Source organism: Carex rostrata, chromosome 24 (genome assembly GCF_964058835.1).
Source record: "Carex rostrata chromosome 24, lpCarRost1.2, whole genome shotgun sequence".
Taxonomy (NCBI): Eukaryota; Viridiplantae; Streptophyta; class Magnoliopsida; order Poales; family Cyperaceae; genus Carex; species Carex rostrata.
The window spans coordinates 2,836,091-2,857,054 of NC_135941.1; the positions used below are offsets into that span (position 1 = coordinate 2,836,091).

General features: G+C 30.9%; 1 protein-coding gene across 1 annotated transcript; it reads right to left on the minus strand.

The window, feature by feature from the left end:
* Window positions 1-9,752: 9,752 nt before the first annotated feature.
* Window positions 9,753-10,380, minus strand: LOC144575822 (transcription repressor OFP8-like). Its single transcript, XM_078326066.1, has one exon. The coding sequence runs from the start codon at window positions 10,326-10,328 to the stop codon at window positions 9,765-9,767; it is 564 nt and encodes a 187-aa protein (XP_078182192.1). The 5' UTR covers window positions 10,329-10,380; the 3' UTR covers window positions 9,753-9,764.
* Between the last annotated feature and the right edge of the window lie 10,584 nt (window positions 10,381-20,964).

Sequence of the window (20,964 nt, forward strand, 5' to 3'; positions counted from 1 at the left end):
AAATCGATTTGATAAGTTTTAGAGTTAAGCTCACCTAAACTTTGGTGAACTGAGCACCCTAGTTCTACTCTTATCATTCCTCAGAGTCCCTTGTCTTTTCGTTTTACTCTCATTTATTTTTTCCATATTTTTGGAAATCTATCTTTTAATTTTCCTAATAAAAAAAATGATTTACAATAGCTCATAGTTAAAATATAACGCTTTATATTTTAATATAACATGTATGAAGAATTATGGAAAAAAAAATTGGAAGTGAGGGGAAGGAAAAGACAAGGCGAGGAAAGAATAAAAAATCAAATTGATGGGATGGGACTCATTTGGTACATTTTGTTGAAAAGTTTAAATGTAAATGTAATTTGTTTCAACTTTTATAAATATCTGATGGGACTCATTACGTGCATTTTGTGCGGTGCAAGTTTTTAATTTTCTGACGCAAATTTAATTTACTGACAATGAACTTATTGCTATATTAATCATGGATAAACTGGCAAGGAACCAGCATCAGTGCAGTAATTGCAGTGTTGTATACATAAATGTGGTGCATCCAGGGTTAATCAAGGGAAAACAAATTGCTTGGCAAAGACATATTTATCACATTATTATCTCATTTGTAATAATTTTTAGAAATTATGAAACAAATCCCTTCATTGGAATGTCGCCCGTCTTAAAATAATGCTGATATCATGGTCTATGATTTTGATGAATTTAATGAAATTGCACAATCAGATTTTAGGCAGAGATTTCAAATCATCGGATATTATGTTTTATGATCATTTTAAATGGGAGTGGTTTGAGTCTCATGGCTATTGGAATCAAATTTGGATCCGATTAGTTTGGTATCCGTTTAAAGCACTTTAAGATTTGTGCATATTATTATTATTTTTTTATTAAAGTCCTTTGGTACTCACACAACACATTCACACAACTCGAACCCAGATGCCTTATCCAACTGCTTTGGGCAGTGTTGGCATTTGTGCATAGGGGTGAGTAAATCGCTCATAACTCGTGAGCCGCTCATAACTCGCTCATTAAAAGCTCGCTTAAACTCGCTCATTTATCCGCTCATTTAAACTCGCTCATTAACAACTCACTTATTTACTTAATGAGCATGACTCAACTCGCTCATAACTCGCTCATTAAGAATTTGCCACATCTAATCCCTGCCACATTTAATCATGTGTAATTCTGTGTAACATCAACCTTGTCTCATTAAGATTGATAGATAGTGAGCATAGTTTCATATTTAATCCTGTGTAATATAGTGAGCACAATGTAACATTTAATCTTGTGTAATATATTAATATTCATGATTTCATATTCATTTTTTTGTAAATCGACAGAACCAAGGTTGCTTGTTTAAGATGAAGGTTTAATTCTAAACTAGCAATTTAAAATCCCAACTGCTTGTTACTTGTTTAAGATGAATTTTCATTATTGTTTTCATAATACAAATTTGTAGGTATGTGACAAGGAAATATATATCTGTATGTCACAAGTAGGACCGTCAAAATCAACAAGACGATAGCTGTTGAATTTTTATTAGTTTCTGTTGTTAGGTTCTGTTGGATTATTCTATTTTTGTAATATAATTATATTTTTGTTGAATTTTTATTATATTTTATTTTAAATAAATTATGATAATTTGTTATGATGACTTTTAACAAATTTTGTTATGCGTGGGCACACTATATAATTTTGTTATGAGTCATAAGTCATAACTCGTGAGCCGCTCATAACTCGCTCATTAAAAACTCGCTCATTTATCCGCTCATTTAAACTCGCTCATTAACAACTCGCTCATTTACTTAATGAGCGAGCATGAACATACCCTAACTCGCTCATGCTCGCTCATTAATCACCCCTATTTGTGCATATTAATTGTGAAGAGGAGTTGTACTATGGACTATTTGGTTAGAGAAGAATTGAATTTGTTTTAATGATTCTCGTCTTCTCTCTATTAAGGCCATTGAGACTAAGATTATTTTTTAGCCTCTTTCTGATGCCAATCTAGATCTGATAATTTTTTTCTTAATTTAAGTTTAATGATTTCATATGATGTTAAAAATCTCCCAGATCTAATTATGAAGGAAGAAAACAGCAACCAGGACAACTCAGGTACTGGACTTATTGTTGTCCATTGTTAGAGAGTCCAGTGAGGAATAACTATTAAGGTTTTTGAAACTAGCAACGCCCAAAATCTAATGCCTGGAGAAGAGTTGACTGAAGAAGATCAAATTAATTGGGATGAATTGGGTTGATTGTTTTTGGACAATTTAGATTGTTAATATTTTTTTAACGTATGGAAGCCAGTTTATTTGATATATGATAGTTTATTTTGCGTATTAGATGTTATTATGTACTTTTGTTGTTTGCACATCTGTATGACTTACAGTATTTGTTTTTTTACTGGATAAGGTACATTTGATTTCAAGATAAAATAGGTGGATATCTCAACTATTATTCAAAAAAAAAAAGATTTACGCACATTGCTTTAAAATTCAAGTATACATAAATCTTTAAGCGCATTTAACGGATACCAAACTCATCGAAACTAAATTTGATTCCAACAGTCATTGGACCAAAGTTATAAACAACTTTATTAATTTAGTCTTGATAACCTCTGCCAAAGTTTAAAAAAAAAATGTTCCTTTGAAATGTATCAATTGTCCAATTTTCGATTTAAAATATAAATTTATGTAGTTAGTTAATGCTAGATACAATATATCTCATTGACATGACCTCTGTTGTAATGTGCTGTGATGGTGTTTCTATGTTTACCAAATCAGCCACCTTTTCTTAGATATTGAAATGATAACAGGCCGTCCTTTTCTTGTCAGCACTCAGAAGCCTGTACAGTGTACAATAGTCAGCCAAAACCAATTTGACAAGAAATCGCTTTAAAATAGAGAAGTAAAGAAAGGTAAAGCAGGCACATACATATAGAGGTCCTCTGCAATTATCTGATTGCAGAAAAGTTTTTTTTACCTCTTTCGAAAGTTCCAACATAAATCCGTACATAACGGTGAGTTATAGAATTGTAGCGGGAAAGGTTGGATAAGACTAAATAATAGATGATTTATAATTTTATTTTGAGACTTTCAAATTATTGATAGGAAAATATATATTAAAAAATTAATCAGATAGAAAATGGTACATAAACGCTTTATATGAAATTACAGCTCTAGTAGGAGAATTTTGTTGTAATTTTCATGAAACAATATTGGACCACGTTTAATTCTTAAACGAATCAAATTGTGCAGAATTTTTTTAGGAGAACTTTGATTCGTGTCTACTTTAATAGATGCGTTATAATTAAAATAACTTAGTTCACCATATTGTATTGACGCATTACTTGATATATGATCAGTTACGAAAGTGTATCTCAAAAATTTTAATTGGTAGCTTATAAAACGCAAAGTGCTGCTATAAAGTTTGGTAAAACTCAAAATATGATGCAAATGATTAGATCTGATGAATGGTATCGGTTAACACATGTAACTCATTGCTTTTGACCGAATTTTTTATTAATATCCAAATTTTATATTAAATTTAAAAAAATATCCGAATCGGTTGGTTTTTTCGAAATCTACCCATTCCGGAAATAAATTTTCCGGAATTAAACTCTAAATCCGGAAAAAAAATTTCGGGAAACTCGGTTCTAACTCCGGAAATTTTTTTTCCGGATTTAGGATTTTTTTTTTTTTTAGGAAATTTTTTTTTTCAGTTTTTATTTATAATTTATTTATTTTTTGTATTGAAGTATTACAAATATTTAATATATTTTTTTAAAAAATAGATGGAATACTATATAATTTGATTTATTCGAAAGACTGCTACAAATAATCCGGATCAACATTTTTCATGCCAGATTTTTTACGGCCGTAAAAAAAAAATATAATATAATATATGTATATGTATATGTATATGTATATATAATATAATATATGTATAGAGAGTGGCTAAGCTCAAATTGTTTGTTCCTGGGCTCAGGAACAAACGATTGGGTTCTCCAATTTCCGAAGTTCAAACGGCCGATCCAAACCGTTAGATGTTTAATCTATATTAAAATGTGCTTGGAGACAAAATTTTATATTTTTTGGAATTTTTTTACTATTTATTAAGAGGGTTTGAAAGTCGCTGTTTTTTTATGGTGCAGAATTTTAATAAAAACAGCAACTTTCAAACCCTCTTAATAAATAGTAAAAAAATTCCAAAAAATATGAAATTTTGTCTCCAAGCACATTTTAATATAGATTAAACATCTAACGGTTTGGATCGGCCGTTTGAACTTCGGAAATTGGAGAACCCAATCGTTTGTTCCTGAGCCCAGGAACAAACGATTTGAGCTTAGCCATTCTCTATATGTATATGTATATATAATATAATATATGTATATATATGTATATATAATATAATATATATGAAAATGAAGATATAAAATATGAGGTATGATGAGGTATAAAAAATATGAGGTATTGGAACACTCGTTTAGTGTCTCAAAAATTCAGTTTAAGTTTTCATTTAACGGTAGGCATTCAAAGATCGGTATTTTCAAAGTTTTCAAAGTCCAAACAGATCGTTGAATACCCTTGTTTGATTATGTTTAATTTTCTAAAATTTATATAATTTTAAGTTTTCGTTCAACGATAGGCATTGAACGATCTGTTTGGACTTTGAAAACTTTGAAAATACCGATCGTTGAATGTCTACCGTTGAACGAAAACTTAAACTGAATTTTTGAGGCACTAAACGAGGGTTCCAATACCTCATATTTTTTATACCTCATATTTTATATCTTCATTTTCATATATATTATATTATATTATATATACATATACATATATTATATTATATATACATATACATATATTATGAGAGTGGCTAATATGCATTCGGTTGCATATGGACCGAAGTGCTTACGTTCCAAATTTGATTTTTCAAAATCCAAACGGTCGATCTGAACCGTTCATCTTGTTCTCCATATTAATATGTGCTTGGAGACCAAATTTTATATTTTTCTGAATTTTTTACTATTTATTAAGTATTTTACCAAATTGTTGATCCAACGGTAGCTGCTGATTTTACTGTTTTGTTAAGCTACCGTTGGATCAACAATTTTGTAAAATACTTAATAAATAGTAAAAAAATTCAGAAAAATATAAAATTTGGTGTCCAAGCACATATTAATATGGAGAACAAGATGAACGGTTCAGATTGACCGTTTGGATTTTGAAAAATCAAATTTGAACCGTAAGCACTTCGGTCCATATGCAACCGAATGCATATTAGCCACTCTCCATATATTATATTATATATACATATACGAGATGGACTATGATGCATTGCAATGCATGAACCCCTTTATGCATTGCACTATAATCATGGATTTAAAGTCCAAACGACCGATCCGAACCGTTAGATGTTTAATCCATATTGAAATGTGCTTGGAGACCAAATTTTACATTTTTTGGAATTTTTTTACTATTTATTAAGCATTTTTGAAAATTGCTGTTTTGCTGTGAACAGTAAAAAACAGTAAAATTTTCAGGACCGTCAGATCAGCGACTTTCAAAATTGCTTAATAAATAGTAAAAAAATTCCAAAAAATGTAAAATTTGGTCCCCAAGCACATATTAATATGAAGAACAAGATGAACGGTTCGGATTGGTCGTTTGGACTTTAAATCCATGATTTATAGTGCAATGCATAAAAGGGTTCATGCATTGCAATGCACCATAGCCCATCTCATACATATACATATATTATATTATTTTTTTTTACGGCCGTAAAAAATACGGCATGAAAAATGTTGATCCGGATTATTTGTAGCAGTCTTTCGAATAAATCAAATTATATAGTATTCCATCTATTTTTTAAAAAATATATTAAATATTTGTAATACTTCAATACAAAAAATAAATAAATTATAAATAAAAACTGAAAAAAAAAATTTCCTATAAAAAAAAAAATCCTAATTCCGGAAAAAAAAATTTCGGAGTTAGTACCGAGTTTCCGGAAATTTTTTTTCCGGATTTAGAGTTTAATTCCGGAAAAAAAATTTCCGGAATGGGTAGATTTCGAAAAAACCAACTGATTCGGATATTTTTTTAAATTTAATATAAAATTTGGATATTAATAAAAAATTCGGGCTTTTGATCTACTAAAATATCACAACACGTCTTTAACAGAATTAAATGCACAAGTGCATAAATGAATAGTATAAGTTACTAATTAAATCACATTAATTCACTATATTATATATAAATAAATCAATTTTATCATTTAGGCAATTAAAAGATATTAGCATCACGAAAGCTCTTCTTTTTCATATCCTCCAAAAAGATTATTTTTTATATTGTTATTATGTTGGATATCGAAGAAGTCACTGTTAGTTTCTCTGATGGATGTGCATATAAGACTCGTACTTAATGGGAAAATACATCTTAGAGTAGAGATCTGTTTGACTGAATGACTCCTTCGTAGGGGTGTAAATGTTCGGATACAGATCGGATAGTGGTCAAATCGTATTTTTATCTGTTTTAAATTTTCATATATGGATATAGATACGGATACGGATACGAATCGAATATAAATATAATTTATATAATTGAAAATAAATTACTAATATACATTCTAGTAAATAATAACATTTAAATATATTTTTTTCATTCATAAAATTAGATCTAATATTTTTCATAATAAGTTTGTTTATTACAAAATTTATATCATATTATCAAAACATTATTTACTAATCGTGTCATAGTGTTACATTGTTCATCAAAATGTATATGTATATGCAGTTTAATAAATTATTGGTATGAATAAGCAATTTAATAAATAAATTTAAGAACATAGAGTACATTTGTTGTGGTTTAGAAGTGTAAGCGGTCGGATACGAATAGTTCTGGATAGTGAAAAATCTAAATGTATCCTTAGCTGCTATATAGGAACCTGCTAGCATGCTACGCGTAGCATAGCTCCCCTCCGTGCAACGGCTCAGTATTCGAATTTTCAAAATCTTAACGGTCGATCCGAACCGTTCATCTTGTTCTCCATATTAATATGTGTTTGGAGACCAAATTTTACATTTTTTGGAATTTTTTTACTATTTTTTTAGATTTATTGAAAATCACTGTTTTCAGCAAATCTGGACCATAAAGAAACAACGATTTTCAATAAATCTAAAAAAATAGTAAAAACATTTCAAAAAATGTAAAATTTGGTCTCCAAACACATATTAATATGGAGAACAAGATGAACGGTTCGGATCGACCGTTAAGATTTTGAAAATTCGAATATTGAGCCGTTGCACGAAGGGGAGCTATGCTACGCGTAGCATGCTAGCAGGTTCCTATATATATATAGATATAGATAGAGAGAAAGAGATGAGCTACGGTAAATTACGAAGTAAAATACGTTTCTACTTCACGCCGTATTTTCATATTGAAAGTCCAAACGATCGATCCGAACGTTAGATGTGATCTCCATATTGAAATGTGCTTGGAGACCAAATTTTATATTTTTTGGAATTTTTTTACTATTTATTAAGCAATTTTGAAAACTGCTGTTTTGCTGTGAACAGTAAAAATTTCTGGACCATCGGATTAGCGATTTTCAAAATTGCTTCATAAATAGTAAAAAAATTCTAAAAAATATAAAATTTGGTCTCCAAGCACATTTCAATATGGAGATCATGTTGAGCGGTTCGGATCGGTCGTTTGAATTTTCAAATAGCAAAATATGAGTGGGAAGTAAAATAGTTGCTTTACTTCGCAACTCACCGTAGCCCATATCTCTCTCTCTCTGTATATATATATGGTCCGGCTAATTTGCTGCCGGCAGCATTTTAGCCAGAGGTGCTGTCGGGTTTTTTTTATTCTCACTAAAGATGCCTTCGATTTCATCACATAATTCGGCGAGTTTAACTTGAAAATATATCAAAATTGATTTCAAATGTAAAATCCAAAAACATTAAAATCGATCTAGTGCATTTACTTATAAAATTATATATTTCGGATTAATTTAATATAAAATTTAAACAGTAAAAAAATGCATTAAAATTGGCTTAGAAACTTTATTAAGCGACTGAGCAGAATTGGATTTGGAGTGCAGAGAAATAGCCCGAAACCTAGCAAGGAAAGCAACGCCAATTCTGCTACAATTTGGAAAGAAGTATGGCTAATATAACATAAGTGTCATTTCAGTCTATATAATACTAACTTCAAAACCTATCAAATCGACTTCAAATGGTAAATCTAAACCGTTCAAACCGATCTACTTCATTAGTTGTGCGTTTACATACAAACTTTTTATATTTTCAAGTTATTTTAGTATCAAATGAAGCGGCAAAAAAATTAAAAAATAAATATATTAAAATTAACTTAAAAACTCAAACATTTGACCGCTTGACTTGATATCAAATAAACTAAAAAACTTATAAATTTTACATGTAAATGCACAACTAATGGAGTAGATCGGTTTAAATGATTTGAATTCACCATTTGAACTCAACTTGATAAATTTTGAAGTTGGTGTTATATAAAATGAAATGACACTCATTCTGTATTAGCCGTACGCTTTGAAAAGGCATGGACCTACATAATCAGTGCAACAAGATACTCTAATAAAAGTTGCAACAACGATACTAGCAAAGAAAGCAACGCCTCAGGCCCCAACAAGTCGACAATACGCAACAACGATGTAAATGAAGAACAGTAGTAAGGATAATAATGCTCTTGTTAGCTTAAATTTTAATGTATCAATGTACGAAGTACAGTACTCGCTGTTTTCATCTAAAAAAAACAGTACTCGCTGGTGGTAGATCCAACAAAGCAAGGAAAGGTTGAAAAGAAATGCTACTGTCATTCGAACCTTTTTTGACTAAGAAATGTTACCTAACCATCATTACATGTCACACACATATACACACACACATACGCACACGGCACACATACGCACCCACACAATTCTACAGTATAGTCCTTGTACTATTATCAGGTCATGCCACACGCTTATCTCATTTCACAAACTAATATATTCTCATGTGGCACTGAACCATTGAGGATGATTATAATATTTCACGAGGAAGGTTCCTAAGTGTCTGTATTTTTTTTTCCCAACAATAATAATTTTAAAACTGATATGTTAAAATAAAATCATTAAATGTGATTTATATTATTTTCAGGACATGTATATAAATATATTATTACTTATCGGATTTATTTTTATTTGAATCAATAAATTGAGAAATAAATGTCTACATTTTATATGTAACGATGTATTATTAGAAACTCTTGGTACCAACAACATCAAAATCAAAATATTAATTTGTTGTATGTGCATAGAAAAATGTTATAATTCAAATATAACAATATTAGTAGAGACATTTTATCAATGCAATAATTCAGGTCAAACTGTCAAAAGAGAAAATAATAACACTTGTAATGAAATTGCTGAATGATTAGTGCAACAACAGACTCTTATAACTTGTGGAAGTTTGCTACTACAATTTGGCAAATTTTCCATTAAACAGCAATCCTAGCTAGCTTTACACAGATTCTGACCTACATTTCTTATCACTACTTTTAGTAGTACTTACTACTTAGTAGAAATGCATCAGATTTAAGAATTTCCCTAAAGTAGAGACACAATTTAGTTACATCAAATATCATAAGAAAGTTAGAAAATTAAACCAAGCTGCACCATGGTTCAAGACACTAGCACCATATGAAATTAAACTAGAAATGAAAACAAAAGATAACTAGCTAGAGGCAAGGGGAGGGAGGAGAGAAGAGGCCAGTCCACAAATCAGCAAATGCATGGAGGATAAGCGGGTGATGACTCGGCGAGTTGAGCGAGAGGAACTGGTGTAAGAGCTCGTTCAAATCATCCCATGCGTAGATCTCCTTCTCCACTATCATCTGCACCATTGATTCGCGAAAATCCTCGTACGGCTCGGCTGAATCAACGGTCACTGGCACACTCTCTCTAACTACCCTACCATTGTTGCAAATTTTCTTCTTTCTTCTTGGCTTTCTTTCCCTTGTGGTATGGTTTTGTCGGCCTTCATTGAGGATGAAAGGCGGTTCGAAGAAGAGGGAATTGGTGGTGAATGAAGGTGGGTCCCAGGTGTCAGTAGTAGTAGTGGTCGCGGCCGTAGTAGTTGTGAGAGCAGTGGAAGAGGAAAGAGAATAGGAGGTGGTGGATTTGGGTTTGGGATGAGAGGAGAAGAGGGAGAAGAGAATGCGAGGTCGGCGGCAGTTGCAACCTATGTCGACAATGGGTGGTTGCCGGAGAGAGAATCCCTTGGTACCTCTCCGGCTTGACATTTTTGTGTGAGAGAGAGCGAGCACAGAGGAGATGAGAAGATTGTAATTTGACTTGCAGAGGAGAGAAGTGAAGTGAGGAGCTGGGATTTAGAGGAGCGCATGTGAAGTTTGGGTTCGGATCCTCTGCAGTGATACTCCTTCAATTGGATAGAATGTATCTGATCAATGGCCGTTCATTTTACATCAAGGATCCAAATAAGGCCGGTGTGTACAACTAATAAGTTGTCTTCCAATCATGTTTAGACACCTGGAAAGTCCCATCAGAAATAAACCGAAAAAGTGTTCCTCCGATCTTCCAATGGGCTTCTAGCTGAAGTGGCAGACTCGGCTGTGGGGACCGGGGGACAAATAAATCTGCTGCGATCCAAAAATCCCTGCAATCCCTGTGATTTCAAATCCCTCTCTTTACATTCTATAATACACAAATCTCAAGGAACAATTTTTTTTTTATGTGCAAATCTCTAAACAAATAAACGGACAGAATTGGAATCACAGAGATTACAGGGATTGTAGGGATTTTTGGATCGCAGCAGATTTATTTCCGGGCACCGGGGAGGTAGATTGTAGATTTTTTAGAGGAAAGATGTCAGTAATTTGGGATTTTCTTAAGATATTTTTATGGGATTCAGACATTACAAATGTTTTGTGTTTACATGAAAATAATTATATGATGATCCAAATAATATATAAAATACTTACTCATTAAACATTTAATTAAATATATACTTTGTATAGTTGACAATTTTAGACGGCATATATATTTAATTTATCGTGTGAAGTTAATTAATCATAAATTCCGAAAAACATAGTTACCACCTTAATATTTTATAATTTTAACCTTACCAGGGACTTTTTGGTATTTTGATATTTTTTTAATAATAGTTAATTCATGGACCATGATATAGAATGACAAAAGTAAATAGAAAACACCTCCAAATATTAGTTTAATTTTAAAATGTCGGCTATTGTCAAATTAAATATTATGCTGAATAATTAACAAGCCGTTTCGGGTTAAAATACAAGAAAAATACATAACTAATGAGGATCAGAAACTTCAATTAAAATTTGTGTGGCTCTAAATGACGTTGTTATGCAATTCTGATTTCGTCGATTGTGTGGAGATAATGCCCTAGCCACCACACGTCCATCCCTTCGCATTCTTTCTCAATTGGGGTCAAACGCTTAAATCAGAATTTTCTACCAAAAATTATGGTCATTTAAAGTTCAGAAACAATGCATTGATCCATGTTTCATTGTAAGATATTAGTGACAGACAAATGTTTTATACCATGATTAATATCAAACAGTGGTGTGTCGATGGTGGGACGTCCATAATTTATAACTTACACCGATTTTACATAGAATTAACCATTTTTCAAAAAATCAAATGAATACAACTTAACATTACTAGACATTGATTTTTAATACATTTATTTTTCATTATTCTTTGACAACTTGACATTACTAGAATAGTTTAAAATAATGTGCTTCACCAAAAGAAAGGAGATATATATATTTTTTTCGTTGTGTACTGTACGTTGACGTAAGAAATTAATAACAAACAATCAAAATACCTCAGCAGTACTGATGGATTATATAATGAAACAAAATTAATACTGAATAAGCTAAATATAATTTCTATCGTAAAAAAAAAAACTAAATATAAGTTTGTTTCAACTTGAAGAGATTTTCCATGTAAAGATATGAGGTTATTCTGTTCGTACGTACACAAACCTAATTATTATATTGAGAAGGGTTAAAATGCACCCTTTCTTTTGTACTCCTAATGTGCACTCTTTTTTCATATTTTTATTTTTAAAGTTCAAATAGTTGATTCGAAGCTTCTAACGTGTTATTCATATTATTGAAAATCATCACTTTGTTGAATTTTTTATTATTATTTAGTTTAATAAAATATTCTGAAAAAATAGTAAATTTTTTTAAAAATAATATAAAATTTGGTCTCCAAACACATTTTACTATGAAAAACATATTAAAAGATTCAAATTGACTATTTAAATTTTAAAAATAAAAATATAAGAAAATAATACACGTTGGAGGGTGTATTTTAACTTTCCTCTGTTATATATGCCATTTCTGAAAACTGGCAAGTACCATACACAGTATGGACTTGTTTTCGCATGACATGAAATATTAACCACCTACTACTTTTGTCAGAGAAAGAAATATTTTGGAGCCTTGCTTCATTCTGACAATTTTGTCACAGCTCATTATAATGTCAGTCAAATGGGAAAGCTGGTCTGATCCTCTTTACTGTTACTAAAAAAAAAGATCCTCTTTACTGTTTCTCACCACATAATGACACATACGGCCTTCAAAATGGAGGATCGTAATTTATTTAGTCAAAGCACAAAGTAAAATGATAAATTATGAGAATGGTATCTTTTGAGGTTAAATTAGAGTGATCCAAGATGAGATCTAAACACCTGGCTGTTTCTGACTACTAATTATCCTCCTCACATGCTTCCCTCTTACCGTCTTACGGGTCTTCGCGAAACTACAAACCACCAAAATAATGGATTTGACATACATATCTCCATTTCAAATTAATGGAGATGTAATTTCTTTCCTTCATGGATATATACTTTGTAAGAAATTCAGCTTGTTTTAAGAAACTTTTATGTAATAACACATCAAACACAACGAAAAAATCAAAAGCACGTTCAAACATACTTATTATTATTTTTATTTGAAAACATACTTATTAGTTATGATTTACTTTTAGAAAAGAAAAAAGTTAAAAAAAACAGATATTAACTATTAACTCAATACTGTACATGCCGATTTTTTTGTTCCTATCTTAAAAAAAAAAGTAAAAACTATTTAGCGACTATTTTTCTTTTTGAAAATTTCCATATGTAATAGGTCTACAGATTATAGCTGCACAATCAACAAGTTAGTTGCGCAGCTATAATATGTGCAACCTAACATAAATCCATTCTTTAGTTGAGTAGATTATAGTTGCGCGGATATAATGTGCGGATCTGATAATTTTGAATTTTTTTTAAAAACAAGTGGCGTTTGGGTACTTTTTATTTTTTTTCCAAAGATGGTAAAAAGAAATTCGAAATAAATAGTAGTGCCGATTCACTTATTTTTCTCACATAGTTAAGTTATTTCCACATATTTATAAGCATTTTAAATATATTAAAAGTAAAAAAAAAGAGTAATAGCTAATTGAGAATTATCTGTGAGCTCTGACAGTCACGTTAAATTAAGAATATCCAGCACACGAGGTTTAAATCCGGATTAGTATTTTATAATTCTAATTATTGATGATCAGTAGCTGGAAGATTCAGACTTCAGAGAAGTATATAAAACAACTCGCTTTAGAGTTTTAATAGGGCAAAATTAATGGCTTTGTTTAATAGTTTAGTTAATTAATGTTCAAAATAATATCCCTGTTCCCTATGCTGTTCAACCGGCGAGTATAGTGGGATTCTCCACTTCTAATTGTTATTTTATTTGCTCCTACCATTGCCATCATTAATAAACATACAATGCATTATCTTAATATAGTTCGTATCCTCCACAATACCTCATATTTTCAGTTTGAATTTAAAATATCGACCGTTAAATCAAAATTCCGACCAATTCAGCTAATTTATAATGCACGATATTTTTTAATATTCATGCTAATATGGATCTGACGGTTCGTATTCATTATGTTGAAACTCAAAATTTAAGTTACTGGATTCATTCTAATGAACCAAGCTCTACAAAAGTTTCAGATTTTACTAAACCAATTGTTTCTAACTTCAAATTTGGCATATTCAACCTCGTCGTATAATATTAACTTGAAATTATTAAAAAGGCGGACTTATCGAAATAAGTGTTCAATCTCTTGAATTTTAATTAATCTTATACAAAAATAACTAAAAAAAATACTATAGTTAGAAATATAATTTTATTTTAAAGTTAGTGACTTGAATTACTTACTGATAATTTCATTGATAGGAAATGTATTTACAATGGAAAAATTACACTAATTCATAGATCTAATATTTTATTCTCATATATTCGTTTAAACTACTATATTTTTAATTATATTGTTATTTTTTTTAATAAATATTGGATCTTAAGTCATCAAACTATTTAATATTCAAAAAAAAAATTCTTTCATTCAGATTTCGAAATTGCGACCACCAGATTTTTTGGAAAAGGTAAACCTGAGGTGCCCGGAGAAAATATGGGGGACATTTCAAAGAAACGACCTCCCACAATTATTTTTGCCACTAGATCAAAAGTTGATTCTCGACGACTCTTTTACCTTAATCTTCATTTCTCTCTACCACCGAATTTGTTCTTGTTTGTCTACCGTCGCACTTTGACGACTGAATCTGCTCACTTCCGCTCTTCAATAAAGATAAAGGTAGAGAGTAGAGACTCTACGCTTCGAGTACCTACGATATGTATCGTACTCTTAGCTCTCTTCCCTCTCTCTGTTATTCTCCGTTCTGCTTGAGGAGGTAGAGTCGACAAAAACTGAGTATTGCTGTGTTGAGTAGGAGTAGAGGCGATTGCGCTAGGGATTTTAGAATAGCTTTCAAGTCTCTTTTCACAGACCGATTTTTTGTTGGATCACCGAAAACAATTTTCCAAAACATAAATATTTGACACGTTGAAAAGTAAAGATGAGGATGAATAGTTCAAATTTATTGAATTAGACCATCGTTCAACCATCAACTTTTCTATGAGCTTATTAAGTTCATACAAATTTAATACTTATTGATATATATCATATATGATAGTAGAGGAGGGTTCAAATGTCTTCATTTTTAAAAACTTAAATAACTCAAAATTTAAATTATAAATGTCAAAATATAACCGTTAGATGTGATCTATGTTATTTTCTCTATATACTCGTAAAATATTATCACATTTCAATAATGTTTTTATATGAATTAATAAGTTGAAAAATCAATGTCTAGAAATTATCCACATTAGTACTTTTTTTTACAATATCTTGATGACAACCAAAACAAAGTTGAAATGTCGTAATATTTTACATGTGCATTGATAATAAAATGATGTAGATCATATCCAACGGTTTTATTTTAACTTTTAAATTTTAAATTTGTAGTTATTAAAGTTCTTAAAAATCGAGGTATGATGGAGGCACCAAAAATGGAGGCATTTGAACCCTTCTCAGGATAGTAAAATTGTTATTATAAATTACAATTTCAGCTTCGCCCAGCAATTTGCTCTCATTGATGAGCAACGAGAGACAGGCTACATAAATGTTAGAAGGAATTTAAGGTGATGTGAAAGAAATCTTAAGGAGATAATAATAGCAGATATATATGATATGACTCATATGAACGCTAGTAAATAGATCGAGATGCTAGCTAGGTATGTCAGATGGGGGGCCAAGTACCAATAAATTGTAATCCAGAACTAATGAAGAGTTTAGGACCGTTTAATTGAAGGTCGGTAAATGAATAATACATGAAATTAATTATATACCAGCTCAGGTTTGGGACTGGGTATCAATAAATTTTGATCCAGAACTAATAAAGAGTTTAGGACAGTTTAATTAAAGGTCCGTAAATGAATAATACATGAAATTAATTATATACCAGCTCAGGTTTGGGACTGGATCCAAATATTACAATTAATGTTTGATTATTGCTTACTGATATTTTCATTGATAGGAAATGTATTTACAATGGAAAAATTACACTAATTCATAGATCTAATATTTTATTCTCATATATTCGTTTAAACTACTCTATTTTTTTTAATCATATTGTTATTTTTATAATAAAGATTGGAGCTTAAGTTATCAAACTATTTAATATTAAAAAAAAAATTCTTTCATTCAGATTTCGAAATTGCGACCTCCAATTTTTTTGGAAAAGGTAAACCTAAGGTGCCCGGAGAAAATATGGGGGACATTTCAAAGAAACGATCTCCGACAATTGTTTTGGCCACTAGATCAAAAGTTGATTCTCGACAACTCTATTACCTTAATCTTCATTTCTCTTCACCACCGAATTTGTTCTTGTTTGTCTACCGCCGCACTTCGACGACTGAATCTGCTCACTTCCGCTCTCCAATAAAGATAAAGGTAGAGACTCTATGCTCCGAGTACATACGATACCGTGCTCTTAGTTCTGTTCCCTCTCTCTGTTATTCTCTGTTATTATCCGTTATGTTTCCTCTTTCAAGTCTCTTTTCACATACCGATTTTTTGTTGGATCACCAAAAACAATTTTCCAAAACATAAATATTTGACACGTTGAAAATTAAAGATCAGGATGAATAGTTCAAATTTATTGAATTAGACCATCGTTCAACCATCAACTTTTCTATGAGCTTATTAAGTTCATACAAATTTAATACTTATAGATATATATCATATATGATAGTAGAGGAGGGTTCAAATGTCTTCATTTTTAAAAACTTAAATAACTCAAAATTTAATTATAAATGTCAAAATAAAACCGTTAGATGTGATCTATGTTATTTTCTCTATATACTCGTAAAATATTATCACATTTCAATTGTGTTTTTATATGAATTAATAAGTTGAAAAATCAACGTCTAGAAATTATCCACATTAGTACTTTTTTTTACAATATCTTGATGACAACCAAAACAAAGTTGAAATGTCGTAATATTTTACATGTGCATTGATAATAAAATGATGTAGATCATATCCAACGGTTTTATTTTGACTTTAAAATTTTAAATTTTTAGTTATTAAAGTTCTTAAAAATCGAGGCATGATGGAGGCACCAAAAATGGAGGCATTTGAACCCTTCTCAGGATAGTAAAATTGTTATTATAAATTACAGTTTCAGCTTCGCCCAGCAATTTGCTCTCATTGATGAGCAACGAGAGACAGGCTACATAAATGTTAGAAGGAATTTAAGGTGATGTGAAAGAAATCTCAAGGAGATAATAATAGCAGATATATATGATATGACTCATATGAACGCTAGTAAATAGATCGAGATGCTAGTTAGGTATGTCAGATGGGGGGCCAAGTACCAATAAATTGTAATCCAGAACTAATAAAGAGTTTAGAACCGTTTAATTGAAGGTCGGTAAATCAATAATACATGAAATTAATTATATACCGGCTCAGGTTTGGGACTGGGTACCAATAAATTTTGATCCAGAACTAATAAAGAGTTTAGGACCGTTTAATTAAAGGTCCGTAAATGAATAATACATGAAATTAATTATATACCAGCTCAGGTTTGGGACTGGATCCAAATATTACAATTAATGTTTGATTATTCTGGTCTCTATTAATCTGGTTGGATAGTTAAGTATCGCCAGTGATTCATAAATGACCGAGTCTGGGTCAGATCTGGATTTATGTAAATTGTTTCTTCGATATGTGTGTTATTGTTACCTTCTGATGTCATTCTTACAAAATATTTGGATGGTTTTACAATAATACTTTGTGTTTTTTATTTACTAATAAGAAATTATATTGTATTGTAAAAATTTAATTTATTTAACAATAAATTTTGTCATCATATTAATTTTTTTTATTAAAGAATAAATTTGCAAATTTCAACAGCTTAAAAATCCGGATCCGTATTCAAAAATTTGATACGAATATTCGATATCCGAATATCCGTCCAGATAGTGATACGGATATGGTTTTGAATTTTAACTATCTATATCTAAATAGTAGATATATAACATATAATTTAATATATATTATGTAACAATTGATGTATATATCTTATGTATCCGAAAAAAAAATTGAATAAAAATATGGTTTTATCACTATCCGATCCGTTTTCATCCCTATAAAAATGCGACATTTATAAATGGATCGGTTTAGACAGCTAAACAAAATCCAAACCTGACTTGTTTACACTCCTACAAACTACTAATTACTTTGTGGTATTCTACTATAAATATTAACTCGAATAATAATGTGACATACAACTGAATAATTGTACTGGATATCAGGCTAAGTCAACGTGTGAACCATAATAGTACTAGCTCCTACTCATTACAAGATCGGACTCCAAAATATTAAACTAAAAATCTACTAAACTGAGCAAGTCGTTGAAATCATATCGTATTATCCAGTTTTTACTATGAAACAAGTAGCGCCTCCTTCGGATATGGATAAGGGATAAGGACCACTTACAGAATCCAGTAATTTTTTTTTTTTTTTTTGAAAGTTGAATCGAGTAACCTAAATAACACCTTTTTTAGGCTTGATTTAGTAACCCAAAGGAGAGTTTATTAAATTCTGGGATTAATATAGCAAGAAAGGCCTGGGCCATCCATCTATCACTAAGTGGGCTTTTTGGCCCATCACAATGGGAGCTCATATCCTCTGAGGTAGCAGAATATTTCTGTTTAGAACCGGAGCAAGATGTTCCGAATCTGAACCAAGCCGGGTCGAGATAAAATGCACAATAAATGGATCTTGTGCTTTGGACTGAATTCCTCTTGAAGACTTCAAATCCTAAATTCACCGTACGATATTAATTTTCATCAAAATCACATCTGTAATTTGTTAATTGATGCTAACAGAAGTTATGTTCTCTTCCGTTAACTAAATATGAAAAATGCTATTTTCTTCGTTTCCTATGTTAGATAAAATAAAGAAACAATTTTTCTTTTCTCCTGTTAGATTGGGATCAAAATATTTGGAAGGCTTTTAGTAATACTTTGTGTTTTTATTTACTAATAAGAAATTAATTTATTTAATAATAAATTTTATCATCATATTAAAAAATTGTATTAAGAATAAAATCTGCAAATTTCAACCGCTTAAAAATGCAATATCTATAAATGGATCGGATTAGACAGGTAAACAAAATCCGACAATCTGACTTGTTTACATGCCTATAGATTATCAATTACTTATGGTGTTCTGAGTCTATAATATCTGTATTAACTCGAGTAATAATGTTACATATAGGGACAGAGGTAGTAGGAAGTAATGGAGTCAATTGATCTCTATTTTTTTAAAAAAAAAATTTGTACTTGTATAAGATTTTCTATATAGTTTAGAGTAAATTACTGTTGGCACTATATATTAATCCCGATTCGCAGTATGAAAATTTAATATGAATGACTCCATTCGTGACTGACCCTCATAGTTAGAAAGTCACCGCTCCCGGTGACATACAATTGAATAATTGTACTGGTTATCAGGCCAAGTCAAAGTGTGACCTATAATAGTACTAGACTCCTACTCATTACAATGTTGAATTCAGATATGATCTACATCGGACTCCAAAATATTAAACTAAAAATATACTAAACTGAGCAAGTCTTTGAAATCATATCGTATATCCAGTTTTCACTGTAAAACAAGTAGCGCCTCCTTCGGATGTGGATTAGGGACAAGGTCATAAGGACCACTTACAGAATCGAGTAACCTAGTAAAATTGTAAAACCAACACATCAGAAAATAACATCTTTTTTAGGCTTGATTTATCAACCCAATTACCCAAAGGAGGGTTTACTAAATTCTGGGATTAATATAGCAAGAAAGGCCTGGGCCATCCATCTATCACTAAGTGGGCTTTTTGGCCCATTACAAGTGTAGCTCATATCCTCTGAAATAGCAGAAAACTAACGGTGGGCCTCGCGTTGCTTCGTCATCGGTCGCCGAGGGTGATGAAGAAAACATATATAAATATTTTGAACATGCAAATACATAGGAAAAATAACATAGTGCAGAAGTATATTGAATAAATGTATACAAATATGTACATAAAATCATGAAAAAGTTATAGTTTAGTTATAGTGCGATCTTGTATTACATTAGTGTTTTCATCTAATTGATAATTTTTCATGCAGCAGTTCTTTCAATTGCTGCCGCTTCCTACAAAAGTACATAAGTCGATTAAAATTATCCAAAAATTGAGGAATAACTCTTTCAACATAAAAGCATATAAAGGCACCGTTTGCATAGAGAAATTATGCTCTGCATAGTGCCTTAAAAACATGGGCGGATCCACTGTAGCACAGGGGGGGTCATTTGGCCCCCGCTGGATTTTCAAAAATAGTGCTAAAAATCTGCTTTTCGGACTTCTGTCCCTCCCTGGAATTCAAATTGCCCCCCTGTAGCCCATTCTGAAATTCTAATAGACGGAACGGAGCCCATATAAACTTTGAGCGAAACAAATTAGCGGAGCCCAAATAGGCGCTGATCCCAAATAGCAAAAATTAGTTGAACCAAAATGTTTTTATTTTTTTTATTTTTTTTTGAATTCAAAGGCAAAGGCTGCCAAGTTGAACCAAAATGTTGATTTCAAATTCCCTATAAATGTTGAATTGTTGATTTTTTTTTCAAGTAATTTAGGATTTTTATTATATTGATTGGTATTTTTTTTTGTTATGTTGAATTGTACTCGATAAGCTATTTGCGTCCGCCCCTGCTTAAAAATATAGGATGAAAAACAGAACAATCGATATTGCTTATCTTTAACCAGATTGGATATTTCTTAAGGGTTGAAAATACTAATTTGAGATCTTTTAGGGGCCATAATTAAAATTGGAGAACAAAATTTTCTCCTATCTTGAAAGACAAAAGTATTTACTTAGCAGGTATTCTGTAACCAAAAGAAATACCAGAAAATATGCTCATATTAGTGCCGTTTGTCAATTCCACTTAAAAAAA

What these genes read in the sequence shown, in the direction of transcription:
- LOC144575822 (XM_078326066.1), bottom strand. Translation starts at nt 10,328, where the DNA reads ATGTCAAGCCGGAGAGGTACCAAGGGATTCTCTCTCCGGCAACCACCC.